General features: G+C 39.5%; 1 protein-coding gene across 2 annotated transcripts in view; it reads left to right on the top strand.

The window, feature by feature from the left end:
• EFCAB3 (EF-hand calcium binding domain 3) overlaps positions 1-14,567 on the top strand; it is a 152,759-nt gene that overhangs the window by 48,368 nt on the left and 89,824 nt on the right. For both annotated transcript variants that reach the window (XM_060395751.1, XM_027974361.3), the window contains 5 exons: positions 2,448-2,501; positions 4,983-5,087; positions 5,388-5,441; positions 6,668-6,772; positions 10,364-10,417. In XM_060395751.1, the coding sequence (XP_060251734.1) occupies positions 2,448-2,501; positions 4,983-5,087; positions 5,388-5,441; positions 6,668-6,772; positions 10,364-10,417 (372 nt within the window). The remainder of the gene's footprint in view (positions 1-2,447; positions 2,502-4,982; positions 5,088-5,387; positions 5,442-6,667; positions 6,773-10,363; positions 10,418-14,567) is intronic.

Genomic DNA, 14,567 nt, shown 5'->3' on the forward strand with positions numbered 1-14,567 from the left:
CCTAGCATAATGGAGGATGTTTTATGGTTGATAATATTGTTTGTCTTCTTTATTCTACGGTTTTTCTATTTAGGTGTTCTAGCCATTATCAAAAATTTGATATTGAACTCTCCAAGTATTGTACTTTACTTGTCTGTTTCTCCCTTCAATTTTAGCCTTCATCCTATAGGCAGTAGTGTATCTAGAATATTTCACTTTTGGAAGTCGGTGCTGATGGCAACATAGAGGGCGCTATTGGAAAGAAAGATGTATTTAAAACGTATTGCTATGTTCCAACAAGAGATGATAAGGGCCTGGGCGAGTGAAGTGAACTTAGTGATGGATTAGTCATCATGGACTGATTTGGAAAACATTTTAGAATTAAAATGGATAGGGCTTAAGTGACTGATTACAGGTGAGTTATGAAAAAGAAGAAAAATTTTAGAGTCTTCCCTGGAGGTCCAGTGGCCAAGCCTCTACACTTCTAATGCAGGGGCCATGGGTTCTATCCCTGGCCAGGAACAAAGATCCCACATACCGTGTGGCCAAAACTAATAATAAAATTTAGCTTTAAAATATGTTTTTAAGGAAGCAGACATCTCCTTGAGACTAAATCATAAATTGTATCATAGCCAATTTGAGAATTCAGGAAAGATTCAGGTTATAATATCAAAAGAATAGTTTCAGTTTTACACATTTTGAATTTGAGATAGCTTTAGGACTTTGAACTAGAAATATGTATAAAGATGTTTGGAAATGAGTACTTTAATGATTTATCTTGCTTGACTTTCCCTAGGAAGTTAGCTGTCCACAGATTTAGCAAAGTTTAGCATTGTGCCAGAGCACTGTAAAGATTATTAACAGACCAAAATGAGAAGCAAACTAAATAAATAAATGGAGGGAATATATGAGAAGGAAAGTTTGAAAGTAAGCAAATAGACTAAGGAGGAAAGTAGTCTTAAGAAAAAGACAGGAAAAAATTTAGCTAGGATGAATTTTGAACTACCAGAAACAAGTTAAAAATGAAGTAATAATTCTAAAATAATTTTCCTTTATAACTATCACACCTAGCATATGTTAGAGTAACCCCTAATAGTGAGGCCCACAAGTATCCACTAGGAAAAGTTTGCAAGATAACAGACCCCTTTGAGAAAAACAGTAAAAACCTGGATTTTATCCCACTGGCTCTACTGATTATATGGAATTATGAAAATAATTTGAAATTTAGAATAAGACACAGACTTAAATCTACCTCTGTCTGTGCAAGATTGTTCAAATTAATCCCTCTGAGTCTTAGTTTCTTAAAAAAAGAAGAAGAATGTAATAGTTACCTTTCCTAAATGTTGTAAGTTTCTAGGATGGGGCCTAATACATAGTAGGCATTTAATAGTAGATTTTGTTACTGGTAATTATAATGACCCATATATATTCATGTTGACACAACGCTACTTAACTATGCCTTTGCTCTGGCCAGAGAAATGGACATTTTCCACAGGATAATTTTTTCTTTATTACTGGAAATATATAGTTTCCCAGTATTTTTGACCTGCCTATAAAAGGATGTAGATATATTTTATTATCATATTTTCCAGATATTTTAAACATTACTAGAATGCCACAACAGTGATTTTGGTCATGGACGTATCAGCCAACTCCTGGAGTACCAATTCTGAGGTCAACGAGCCCACGGGAAATAACAGTAGAGACCTGTTTCAGGCTATTCATGAGTCTTCTGTAGGGCTAACTGAAATACATGAGAACAGACAGCTTTCTGTGAGACACTGACCATCCATCAGGCTGTTCCTTCTAAATACCCCATTTAAAAGGAAAATACAAATAAAGACTTTTAAACTGCTTATTAAAGTTTAGTCAGGTTGATCAAAGCTCTTTTTTAAAAATATTGAGTATGGATAATGCCTGAATACAGCTAACTGTTACCTGTGGATTGAGCAAAAAAAAAAAAGAAAAGTTGTTTTGGTTTGTTTTGGCCACATTGCATCACATGCAGGATCTTAGTTCCCCAATCAGGTATCAAACCCATGCAGTGGAAGCATTGGGCTGCCAGGGAAGTCCCCCAAAATAGATATTTTCAATGCGCCTAGTCAGATCTTTCCTACTTGAGCATTTGCCCCTTTTAAGATTCTTATCAACCTTATCATCAATTTAAAAAAAGGAATTTTTCCAGATCTGAAAGTAGAGAGGGTGACTTTTTAAATGTCAGTCCACCATTCTACCATGTAGAGTTTATCTCAATGGAATAAAAGTGAAGTTGAAAGTGTAAGTATCCTCTTTATAATCAAGAGGTTTGTCTTTCCACACTTTCCACTTGGAATGAAAATAGGATAAAACTCTAAAGCAAACCATAACATTTGCTGAATTTCATGTTTTTCTTCAGCATATAGCTTATATCTGTCTTCCATTTCTCTCTTTTATTGTCTTTATGCATAAAATTCTGTCTTCTCTTATAGATGAGGGGAAAGTAGATGTGAGTGTGGTAATGGATGAAGGAAACTTTTTTACAGGTAAGTTAGATTTTTATTAACTCATTGTTAAGCATCTACTATATTTCCAAGTATGGATACATAAAAACCAGCCTTCCAGGAGCTTATGTAGTTGGGGCAAGGAAAAACTATAAATCAATGCAATAAAATGTTATAGGTGCTTTATTTAAAACCTATACAAAGCAAAGGAAGAGGAGATGGTCACTTGAACCTGAGGAGGAGAAACTGGTGAATGCTTTAATAGTATGGGTAACAGTGAGCTGATCCTTGAAAGATGAGTCAGTTTTGCCAGACAGAGTGGGATGGGCAGAGCTTGTGGCTGTTACCTTATGTGGCAAAAGACCATATATGTGGGAATGTGATTAAGGATGATCTGGAATGGAGAAAATATCCTTGATTATCCAGCTGACCCTAAATGTAATAACAAATATCTTTAGAAGAAGGAAGCAAAGTGAAATTTGATGACAGAAAAAGTAGAAGGCAATGCAGCAATGGAAGCCAGATGCTATATTGCTGACTTTAAAGATGGAAGAGGGGTCATGAATCAAGGAAAGTAAGTGGCCTCTAGACATGGAAAATATAAGGGAATGGATTCTCTCTCTAGAGCCTCCTGAAGGAGCCAGCCTTGCTGATACCTTGATGTTACCCCAGTAGGACTGATTCAGACCTCTGACCCCCAGAACTGCATAAGAAACAAATCCATGTTGCGTTAGATCACCAAGATTTTGGTAATTTGTAACATATAGCAACATCAGGAAACTAATATAGGAGACAAATTATGGAGGACCTTGGATACCAAATAAAGGAGTGTGAATTTCATTCTGTGCTGAGTGGGGAGTCATTCCAGGGTTTTAAACAGGGGACTATGTGATTAGATTTGCAAATTAGAAAGATTACTCAAGCTGCAGTATAAATGATAGATGGAGATTTGTGTGCTAGAATAGAGTCAGGGAGACTAGTTATGAAGCAGATTGTAACTGTTCAGGCAAAAGACAACCAAGGGCAGAACTAAACATTATTTATCAGACTTGAAAGAAAGGGGCATATGTAAGAGATGTTACAGATGTGGAATCTATAGGATTTGGCTACTCATGAGCTATAGAAATAGAGCAAAAGGATGGAGTGAAGGATAACTCCTTAGTTTCTGAGTTGGGTAGTTGGGTAGGTGATAATGACATTTACCAAAATAAAGACTTCAGCAAAACAGACTTAGGAACAAAGATATAGTCTTCATTTTGGTCATATTGAGTTTGGGGTTCCTGTGAGACATCTATGGGAAATTGAATGCTAGGCATTTGAATATCTTGGTAAGGATCTGAAACCACCTCTTTTCTCTGAGTCAGTCAGACCTCAAGTCAGGAAGAGAATCTGTGTGAATGTGGAGTTAAATTCAGAGGAATTTACCTCAAAGCTTCAGTTTTCTCAATAAGGTGGAAAACAAAATCATCTACTGAAAATTAAAAAATGGCACAGTAATGGGGTAGGGAACTTCAAAAAAAGTATTGCTGATTTTGGGCTTTCCAGGTGGCACTAGTGGTAAAGAACCCACCTGCCAATGAAGGAGACATACGAGATGTGGGTTCCATCCCTGGGTTGGGAAGATCCCCTGGAGGACGACATGGCAACCCACTCTAGTATTCTTGCCTGGAGAATCCCATGGACAGAGGAGCCTGGCAGGCTACATTCCATAGGGTTGCAGAGTCAGACACAGCTGAAATGACTTAGCATGCATGGACATTGCTGGTTTCAGACTACTTTGGTAGAAAATTGGAACTAAAGAAATATATGAAAGCACTGCAGAGAAGTGCCAGGAGTCAAACAAGGTCAGTTATCATAAATAAGTAACTTTTTCCATGATTATGATACTCTTCAGGTGGACCAAGTTAGGGGTTTCTCAAGGCTGATGTGCCAAAAGAATGAAAGCATAAAGAGATGAAAGGTGTAGTCAAGAGAGTGGTTACGTGGTCGAGTATGGGCAGATAGGCAAGGAAGTGAAATGGAAATTATAAACTTAGAGAAAAGTGAGGGGGTGGAATGAAGGGCTCTACAGAGATTATAACATGTGTGGTAGGAGTAAGGAAGTAAATGAAGTGGGCAAATATGAAGTTCTGGCCAGGAGCAGGCATGTTAGAATTTAAGATTTTAAAATGCACTTCCAGGTGATAACAAAGTCAAGGGTATGTCCATGTCAGTTAACTAGTATAGAATTTATGAGATAAGTCTGAGGATAAGAAGGTCAGAGAATAAGTTGTTCTTTCCTTATTGATATATTCTCTCACTCTACCTGTTTACTGATGAATGTTTCCATCTACTGACTCGCAGCCTCACTTTGATCACCTTTGTTTAGCCAAAACACTCTAAGATCATGTCTTAGCAATAGTCTGCATTCTTGCCAGGTTTGCTTCATTGCTAAACTGACAAAGACAATATAGGGATTTTTTTAATAATAAAGAATCATCATTCTTCAAATTGTCAATCATTACCATGTTTTACTTTTTAAAGGTGAGAAAGTTGATACTAGTAACCTGGAAAATTTTCTGGAAACTATGGGGATAGAGCTCACAGAAGATAAAGGCATGGAACTACTGAACAATCTTCCAGTTGATGGTGAGCATTAAAAATATCACCATGGGGGAAAAAATCATAGTGACCTTCAAGGAAACTTGAGACTATGGACTTATATGACTAATGCGTGCTATTTACGGAATGTCTCATGCCCTCCCCACCAAAATGATTTTACCAAGTTGAGAGCTATTTCATTCCTGAGTTTTATTCTTTTAAGTGAAATAATTAAAATGTCTAGAATAAAGCATGGAAGTCTTTGTATTTCTAAAATTATGCATGTTTTATTCTACTTTAAAATATCTACACTGCTGTCTGAGCCTTGGATTTTTCCCTTTCTTGCAGCCAAAAGAAGAGTGTATATGAACAGGTTGATGAAAGAATTGAGGTCTCTTGAAGGTGAGTGAGAAGTATGATGAAAAGGCAATTAAAACTGAGGACATTGAGCTTTGTTCTTATTTTCAAAAACTCTATTTTACATATTTCAGATTATTAATCCTGCTGTCCCAGTTATTAATTCAGTATTTATTCTTTATATGCCTTAGGTACTGTACATTCACCAAAATTGTTTAACTACAGTAAACCCAAAAGCTTTGGTTCCCAAATAAAGTTGTATATCAGAGTAACTGGGGAAGAGGGAAAGATTTAGTGTTCAGATTACTGGGCCTCTTTCAGTCATATTGATATTGACTTTCCAGAGATAGTACCTAGAAATGGGTGTTATTAAATGTATAGGATTATGATAGAGTCCATCCATGGACAGGATGGATGGATGGATAGTTCTCCACTAATTTAGCAAGTTTCAAATCCTACTGTACAGACATGTTTGTAAAGGTTAATTTTAGTGTTTGTCATGACTTATCAGATACCTCCTGGAAGGAAATGGCAACCCATTCCAGTACTCTTCCCTGGAAAATTCCATGGCTGGAGGAGCCTGGTAGGCTACAGTCCATGGGGTCGCAAAGAGGTGGACACAACTGAGTGACTTCACTTTCTTTCTTTCTATAGTTCCTTTTGGAGAAGGAAATGGCAACCCACTCCAGTGTTCTTGCCTGGAGAATCCCATGGATGGAAGGGCCTGGTGGGCTGCAGTCTATGGGGTTGCAAAGAGTCAGACATGACTAAGCAGCTAACACATACACACATCAGATACCTCTAACCCCTTAGTTTCTTCTCTTAAGTTTTCCAGATCCCAGATATCAAGGTTTAGGAATTTCTGACTTAGACACCAACACCACGCTTACTTCAGCCATTTGTGCTTTGGCTGTTAACCGAAAGGTTGGTGGTTCGAGCCCACCCAGAGACGGGGCTTTTTGGGACTTCCCTGGTGGCTCAGATGGTAAAGTGTCTGTTTACAATGCAGGAGACCCGGGTTCAGTCCCTGGGTTGGGAAGATACCCTGGAGAAGGAAATGGCAATCCACTCCAGTACTATTGCCTGGAAAATCCCATGGACAGAGGAGCCTGGTAGGCAACAGTCCACAGGGTCGCAAAGAGTCGGACACGGCTGAGTGACTACACTTTCACTTTATTCTCTATAAGTATTGATGCCTCAGTGTGAGCTAAACTAATCCACTCTTTACATCACTAGAAATATTTCTCATATCCATCCCTTTCTTTCCTAAGGGACAAAGGTATCTTCAGATAAAGTGGACATTTGCCTTAAAAACATGGGAATTGATCTCACAGAGGAAGAAATCCAGGAACTAAAGGACCACCTACCAGTTGATGGTGAGAGTTTTGATATCAATATACCCTTAGCAAAACTTTTGATATGAGGCCAGTGTCAGGGCTGGAGTGACTGAAGATGATGTATAATATATGAAAAGAAGAAAAAGAGTGAGGCCTTCCGCACAGCTGAAGCCAAGTAACTATCACTTGGGAAAGATCACTAAGAAGGCTGCCCAATATAGATGACAAGTGTCACTCTCCATAGGAAATGCCAAGGTCTAACAAGAATACTCAAGTCTTTAATCATTGGGTTGTTGTGTGTGTGTGTTTTTTTTAAGAATGTGGAGGATTTATTGAACTAGAGATTTTGTAGATTTCAGAGAACTAATGTCAACACTTCAATCCTTGAGTCCCTACTGTTAATCCAGCATTAAATAGCAATGTGCAACACTTACATAGTCCTGACTTGTGCAAGGCACTGTTCTAAGCAGTTTACTATATCATTGCATCTTCCAAACTACTCTATAAGTTTCATTTTAATGCTTAATTTATATATCAGGAAAGTAAGGCACAGAGAAAACAAGTAGCTTGCCTAGAATCAGAGAGCTAGTTGTAGACAGGCAATCTGGCTCCAGAAACTGTCTTTCAACCACTCTGCTAATATTGCCACGAACTACAGAATTAATGATCTTAAGAAGATGTATAGTGAAGTTACCAACTGGCATTAACTTTGGCATGTGTTAGACTGTGGTGTTGGAGAAGACTCTTGAGAGTCCCTTGGACTGCAAGGAGATCCAACCAGTCCGTCCTAAAGGAGAATCAGTCCTGGGTGTTCATTGGAAGGACTGATGTTGAAGCTGAAGCTCCAAAACTTTGCCCACCTGATGCGAAGAGCTGACTCATTTAAAAAGACCCTGATGCTGGGAAAGATTGAGGGGAGGAGAAGGGACAACAGAGGATGAGGTGGTTGGATGACATCAACGACTCAATGGACATGGGTTTGGGTGGACTCCAGGAGTTGGTGATGGACAGGGAGGCCTGATGTGCTGCAGTTCATGGGGTCGCAGAGTCGGACACAACTGAGCGACTGAACTGAACTGAACAGAGACTTTTCTTGTACTAGTAGAGCTGAGAAAAATTAATCAGGAAATTTTGAGGGGTACTTGCCCCCTTGAGGAAGTAGTAAAAATGGAAGATTGACCCAAGTCAATGAATATGGGTTTTTCCAAATAAGTGGTACCTTCATTCTTTTTTCTTTTTATAAATTGAATGGAATTTTAAAAAAATTCTATAGTGCTTTACAATTTTCAAAAGTTTTACATAAATGATTGTATATAATCTCACAATAACCCTTTTTCCCCCATCTTTACTTCCCCCCAGTACCTTTCATTATTTCAGTTCATAAACTTAATTGAATGCCTATGATGTGTCAGGCACTGTTCTAGGCTCTTGGAGTCTTTGACTTAATAAGAAGCAGGCAGTTTTTCCAAAAATGATTTTATCTCTGCTTTTTTAAAACCCTTTCAGTTCAGTTCAGTTCAGTTCAGTCACTCAGTCATGTCCGACTCTTTGCAACCCCATGGACTGCAGCATGCCAGGTTTTCCAGTCCATCATCAACTCCCAGAGCTTGCTCAAACTCATGTGCATTAAGTCAATGATGCCATCCAACCAGCTCATCCTCTATTGTCCCTTCTCTTTCTGCCTTCAATCTTGCCCAGCATCAGAGGATCTTTAAACACTTTTAGAGCTCTTTTAATCTACCAATACAGTAAATGTAGATATTTTTGGTTACCTTGTTTTCTTAATATCCTGAAACATGATAAAAGATACCACCACAGTGATTTAAAGTATAGAGTTTTAATCTCACTCTGGTAGACTGCCTTGTACATCTGTGGAATCATCTGAAATAGAATGATAAACTGTCTGAGGGGCCCAGCAAGTCTCAATGGAGTGAATTAGAGGCACACAAAGTAAAGGAAATGATGGCATCTCTCTTCTGTAGGAACAAACTTTAACCCCAAATATTCTTCTTTATTTTATTTAAAATAATTATAATAGTGCTCATATTAATAATAAGAAAATACTATAAAGGACAACAATAAAAGATTATCATAATTTAAAATACATCTTAAAAAGAACAAGCAAGGATAAATTTCACATCTAAGAACCTGGAATATATACTATTTTTAAAGCTAATTCATTCTATATAATATGCTTGCATTTTGCTAGAACTTTATTATTCAGGAAACATTTGTTAGAGCTTCCCTGGTAGCTCAGATGGTAAAGAATCTGCCTACAATGCAAGAGACTAGGGTTCAATCCCTGGGTCAGGAAGATCCCCTGGAAAAAGGAATGGCTACCCACTCCAGTATTTTGCCTGGAGAATTCCATGGACAGAGGATTCTGGGAAAGATCGAGGGCAAGAGGGGAAGTGGGCAACAGAGGATGAGATGGCTAGATGGCATCACCGACTCAATGGACATAAATTTCAGCAAACTCTGGGAGATAGTGAAGGATAGGGCAGCCTGGTGTGCTGCAGTCCATGGGGTCACAAAGAGTTGGACATGACAAAGCATTTAGGAACATCACTCTTGAACAAACCATTAAACTGGTATCTTACCCTCGGGAGAACTTCAAATCTGAGGAATATTAAAAATAATACAAGAATGCAAACACATTTAAGCAATGATGAATTGGCACCCTTGACCAAGTCATGAGAATGAGCTTGTCCATGGAGATCTTTAAGGTTACAAACTGAATCTTGCCTGTTAGTGTAATAGCATCTTTTTACTATTAAGGCTAAGAGGAGAAGGGGGCGACAGAGGATGAGATGGCTGGATGGCATCACCCACTCAATGGACACGAGTTTAAGCAAATTCTGGGAAACAGGGAAGAACAGGGAAGCCTGGCGTGCTTCAATTCATGGGGTCCCAAAGAGCCAGATACAATTTAACAACTTAACAACAATAATCCTTTAATTACTATTGTAACATCCCAATTTAGTGTTTCTCAAACTTGTAGTTTTACAAACTCGTTAAAATATATCTGTTGATATCCAGCAGCTTCTGGTTTTATTTTGAGAAATACTAAAGAAACTAAGTTAACGGTCTATGAAAAAGTCTTTCCATTGAGAATGGGTACTGTACTGCAAAACAAAAATTTTGTCAGTAAACAGAACAAATATAACTTGGAAGTTTAACGAAATACATCAACATGATGATGATTGTGTTAGCAAGCTAAGAGCGCCAGACAGGCACACCAGCAGGCTGTCCTTTAAGGGTATCACTTGGTGCCAAGGTGAACAGAAGCCCAAAGGTAAAGTCAACACTGGTGAAATGGAGACGTAATTTTTAAGGAAAATATTTAAATTCTCAGTAAGTTTCAAACTCTTGCTGAGAAAGACTAACCTAACTAAAGAGTGTCTCAAAGGAAAGGAGGGTACTTTAAACCTTGCTCATGCACTGTGCTGTGTGGATTTTTGATAGAGTAAAATGCAGGAACTGTTTTAATTGCAATTATGATCTCTGACATGAAAAGCTAATAAACTTCTAGGGAAATGTTTTCAAATGGTTGAATTTGGGGATTTTGCTTCACAATTTAAGGATTTCATCTCATTTTTCTAAAATTTTTTTATTTTTTTTATCTTCAAGATAATGAGAAGATTGATTTAAATGTGTTGATGGATAAAGTTAAAAATATTACAGGTGAGTGAGATGTTACAATTATTATTTGTTCTTGAAGTTTTATATGGAACTGTATTTTTAATATAATAATATTTCCTTTCTTTATTCATTCAACAACTATTTATTCAGCACTTACTACATGCCAGGCATTGTTTGAGGCATTTACAGTATATCAGTAAACAGAACAAATATAACTTCCCCCACAGAGCTTACATTCTAGCAGAGGAAATAAGCAGTAAACAATAAACATAATAAATAAGTACATTATATAGTATGTTTGAAAGTGGTAAATTCTATAGAGAAGAATGAAAAGTAGACTACACTAAAGGAGACTGGGAGAGTGTAGTATGTTGGGAAAAGGAGCAGTTATGGTCTTAAATAGAGAATCGGGTCTCCTTAAGATGGTGACATTTGAGCAAATACCTGAAGAAAGTATGAGTTTCAGCCATGTGGGAACTTCTGGAAAAACAGTGTTGCAGGCAAGTGAAATCGCTCAGTCGTGTCTGACTCTTTGTGACCCCGTGGACTGTAGCCCACCAGACTCCTCCTTCCATGGGGTTCTCCAGGCAAGAATCCTGGAGTGGGTTACCATTTCCTTCTCCAGGGGATCTTACCAACCCAGGGATCAAACCCAGGTCTCCCACATTGTAGGCAGATGCTTTAACCTCTGAGCCACCAGGGAAGCCCAAAGGAAATAAGAACTAAGGCCCAAAGGTGGGAGCATATCTGGGCTTTTCAAGAAACAGCAAGAAGGCCAGTGTAGCTGGAGTTGAGTAAGCAAGGAAAACAGTAACAGGAGATGAGAAGAGAGACGTGATGGGTACAGATCAGCCATCCCCACAAAAGCCCCGCCAGGTCTTGAGCTTTTTCCTGAGAGAAAGGGAAAAGCCACTGAAGGATCTAGAGCTGAGGCATGATATGATCTGACCTAATCTTCATCAGATCTTTCTGGATTCTGTGTGAACAGATGGTGGGGTGAAGCAGTGGAGGTGAGGGAAGGGGAGGAAAGAAACCAAGAATAGGAACAGGGAAACCATTTAAGAGGCTTTTAGAGTAATCCACATTAGAGATGATGGTTTTTAATACCAGGTTAGATAACAATGGGGTTTCCCTGGTGGCTCAGATGTTAAAGCGTTTGCCTGCAATGCGGGAGACTGGGGTTCGATCCCTGGGTCGGGAAGATCCCCTGGAGAAGGAAATTGCAACCCACTCCAGTATTCTTGCCTGGAGAAGCCCATGGATGGAAGAGCCTGGTACTCTACAGTCCATGGGGTCTCAGAGTTGGACATGACTGAGACTTCACTTTCACTTTAGATAACAATAAGCTGATGAAAAATAGGGATTTTTCTGGAAGTCAGTGGTTAAGATTCTGGGCTTCAACTGCAGGAGACATGGATTTGACCCCTGGTCTTGGGTGGGGTGAGAACTAGATACCCATTTGCCTGGAGTCACTGCCAAAAAAATAAGGTAATTGAATTTTGATGTATTTTAAAAGGAGCCACTGTGATGGATGTTAACTAAACTTATTGTGATGATCATTTTGTAACACAACACACACAAAGAAATCCTTCAGACAAAGAGATACTGGCAATTGAAAGTTGGACCAATGTGCACTGAAGTGGCAAAGGTTAAAGAGATTTGGTCAGTGCATCTATAGCATCTGCCATATCAGATTAGAGGGCAAATCAACAGTTCAATGCTGCTGATAATCCAAGTAAGGTAAGGGCTGAGAATTGACCATTGTGTATAGCCACATGGAGATCACTGGTAATATCAAAAAGAGAAGTTAAAAAAGAGAGAGAGAGAGACGTTGTAGGTGTTGAGAGTGGAAAGAAGCCAAACTGAAGGATGTTTAAGAGAAATTGAGAGGATAAGATTTAGAAACAGTGTGAATAGGTAATTTCCTGGTGGTCGGTGATTACGACTTCTTTCAGTTCAGTTCAGTTCAGTCACTCAGTCACGTCCAACTCTTTGCAACCCCATGGACTGCAGCACTCCAGGCTTCCCTATCCATCACCAACTCTTGGAGCTTACTCAAACTCATGTCCATCAAGTTGGTGATGCCATCCAACCATCTCATCCTCTGTTGTCCCCTTCTCCCCCTGCCTTCAATCTTTCCCAGCATCAGGGTCTTTTCAAACGAGTCAGTTCTTCCCATCAAGTGGCCAAAGTATTGGAGTTTCAGCTTCAGGATCAGTCCTTCCAATGAATATTCAGGACTGATTTCCTTTAGAATTGACAGGTTGGATCTCCTTGCAGTCCAAGGGACTCTCAAGAGTCTTCTCCAACACCACAGTTCAAAAGCATCAATTCTTCAGCGCTCAGCTTTCTTTATAGTTCCACTCTCACATCCATACATGACTACTGGAGAAACCATAGCTTTGACTAGATGGACTTTTGCTGGCAGAGTGATTGTCTCTGCTTTTTAATATGCTATCCAGGTTGGTCATAGCTTTTCTTCCAAGGTGCAAGCGTCTTTTAATTTCATAGCTGCTGTCACCATCTGCAGTAATTTTGGAGCCCAAGAAAACAAAATCTTTCACTTTTTCCATTATTTTCCCATCTATTTGCCATGAAGTGGTGGGACAAGATGCTATGATCTTAGTTTTCTGAATGTTGAGTTTCAAGCCAACTTTTTCACTCTCCTCTTTTACCTTCATCAAGAGGCTCTTTAGTTCTTCTTCAGTTTCTGCCATAGGGACTTCTTTAAGTAGAGAGAGAAAATAAGTTGTGATTAAATAGAGAAGAAGGAAGTGGTGGTTTGAAAGAGAAATGATGTGAAGCAGTCAACAAGAAGAGTGGGAAAGTTAATGGACCAGCCGAGTATAGTGTGATTGCCCCACAGAAATAAGGACCTACTTGAGCTTCATGATCACAATTTAAAGCGAAAACAGCACAGTTAACTTCAACTCTAGTGCAGCTGCATGGCTGCAGACACAGAAGAAGCAGATACTTCTTTTAATCAGGAATGGAGTTTTGCCAAGTGAGTATATTAAAAGCAAGAGTAGAGCAATTTAAATGCAGCCTTCTACAGAATTTAAACATGCTTATCACTTGCTTTGCTCACCATTGTTTCTTACTTCTACTTTTTATGTTGTTGGCTTTATTCTTCCTCAAGTAAGTTGTTCTTAGTAGTTTCAACAAGAGTCAGTCTTTGTCTGAAAAATCTTTATTTTACATTCATGCTTGAATCATGGTTTGACTAAGTCTAGACGTGTAGATGGTCATTTTACCTTAGAATACTGACATGTGCAGCTACTATGGACTTCCCAGTTGTGCTAGTGGTAAGGAACCTGCCTGCCAATGCAGGAGACAAAAAAGACACAGGTTTGGCCCCTGGGTTGGGAAGATCCCTTGGAGGAGAGCATAGCCACCCACTCTGGTATTCTTACCTGGAGAATTCCATGGACAGAGGAGCCTGGCAGGCTACAGTCCATAGGGTCACAAAGAGTCAGACATGGCTGAAGCAACTTTGCACATGTGCATGCATTCAGCTACTATCTCTGAAAAAAGTGTAATGAAACTGGTTCCACGAGGCTGAAAATTAGAAACTTGATTCACCTACTGCTTCAGGAACTACCTTCCTCTGGCAGCCTTACAGACTCTCTGCTGCTGCTGCTAAGTTGCTTCAGTCGTGTCCGACTCTGTGCGACCCCATAAACCACCAGGCTTCCCTGTCTCTGGGATTCTCCAGGCAAGAATACTGGAGTGGGTTGCCATTTCCTTCTCCAATGTGTGAAAGTGAAAAGTGAAAGGGAAGTCGCTCAGTCGTGTCCGACTCTTAGTGACCCCATGAACTGCAGCCCACCAGGCTCCTCCATCCATGGGATTTTCCAGGCCAGAGTACTGGAGTGGGGTGCCATCGCCTTCTCCGACAGACTCTCTAGCATCCCCTATTCACAGAATTTAATATAGAGCCAGCTGGCAAAACAGAAATGTGATGTAGAGTCCCACACATAAGGGCTTCCCTGGTGGCTCAGATGGTAAAGAATCTGCCTGCAATGCAGAAGACCCAGGTTCAATCCCTGGGTCAGAAGATCTCCTGGAAAAGGGAATGGCAACCCACCTCAGTATCCTTGCCTAGAGAATTCCACGGACAGAGGAGCCTGGCAGGCTACAGTGCATGGGGTCACAAAGAGTCATACATGACTGAGTGACTAACACACACACA

This window comes from Ovis aries, chromosome 11 (assembly GCF_016772045.2).
Source record: "Ovis aries strain OAR_USU_Benz2616 breed Rambouillet chromosome 11, ARS-UI_Ramb_v3.0, whole genome shotgun sequence".
Taxonomy (NCBI): Eukaryota; Metazoa; Chordata; class Mammalia; order Artiodactyla; family Bovidae; genus Ovis; species Ovis aries.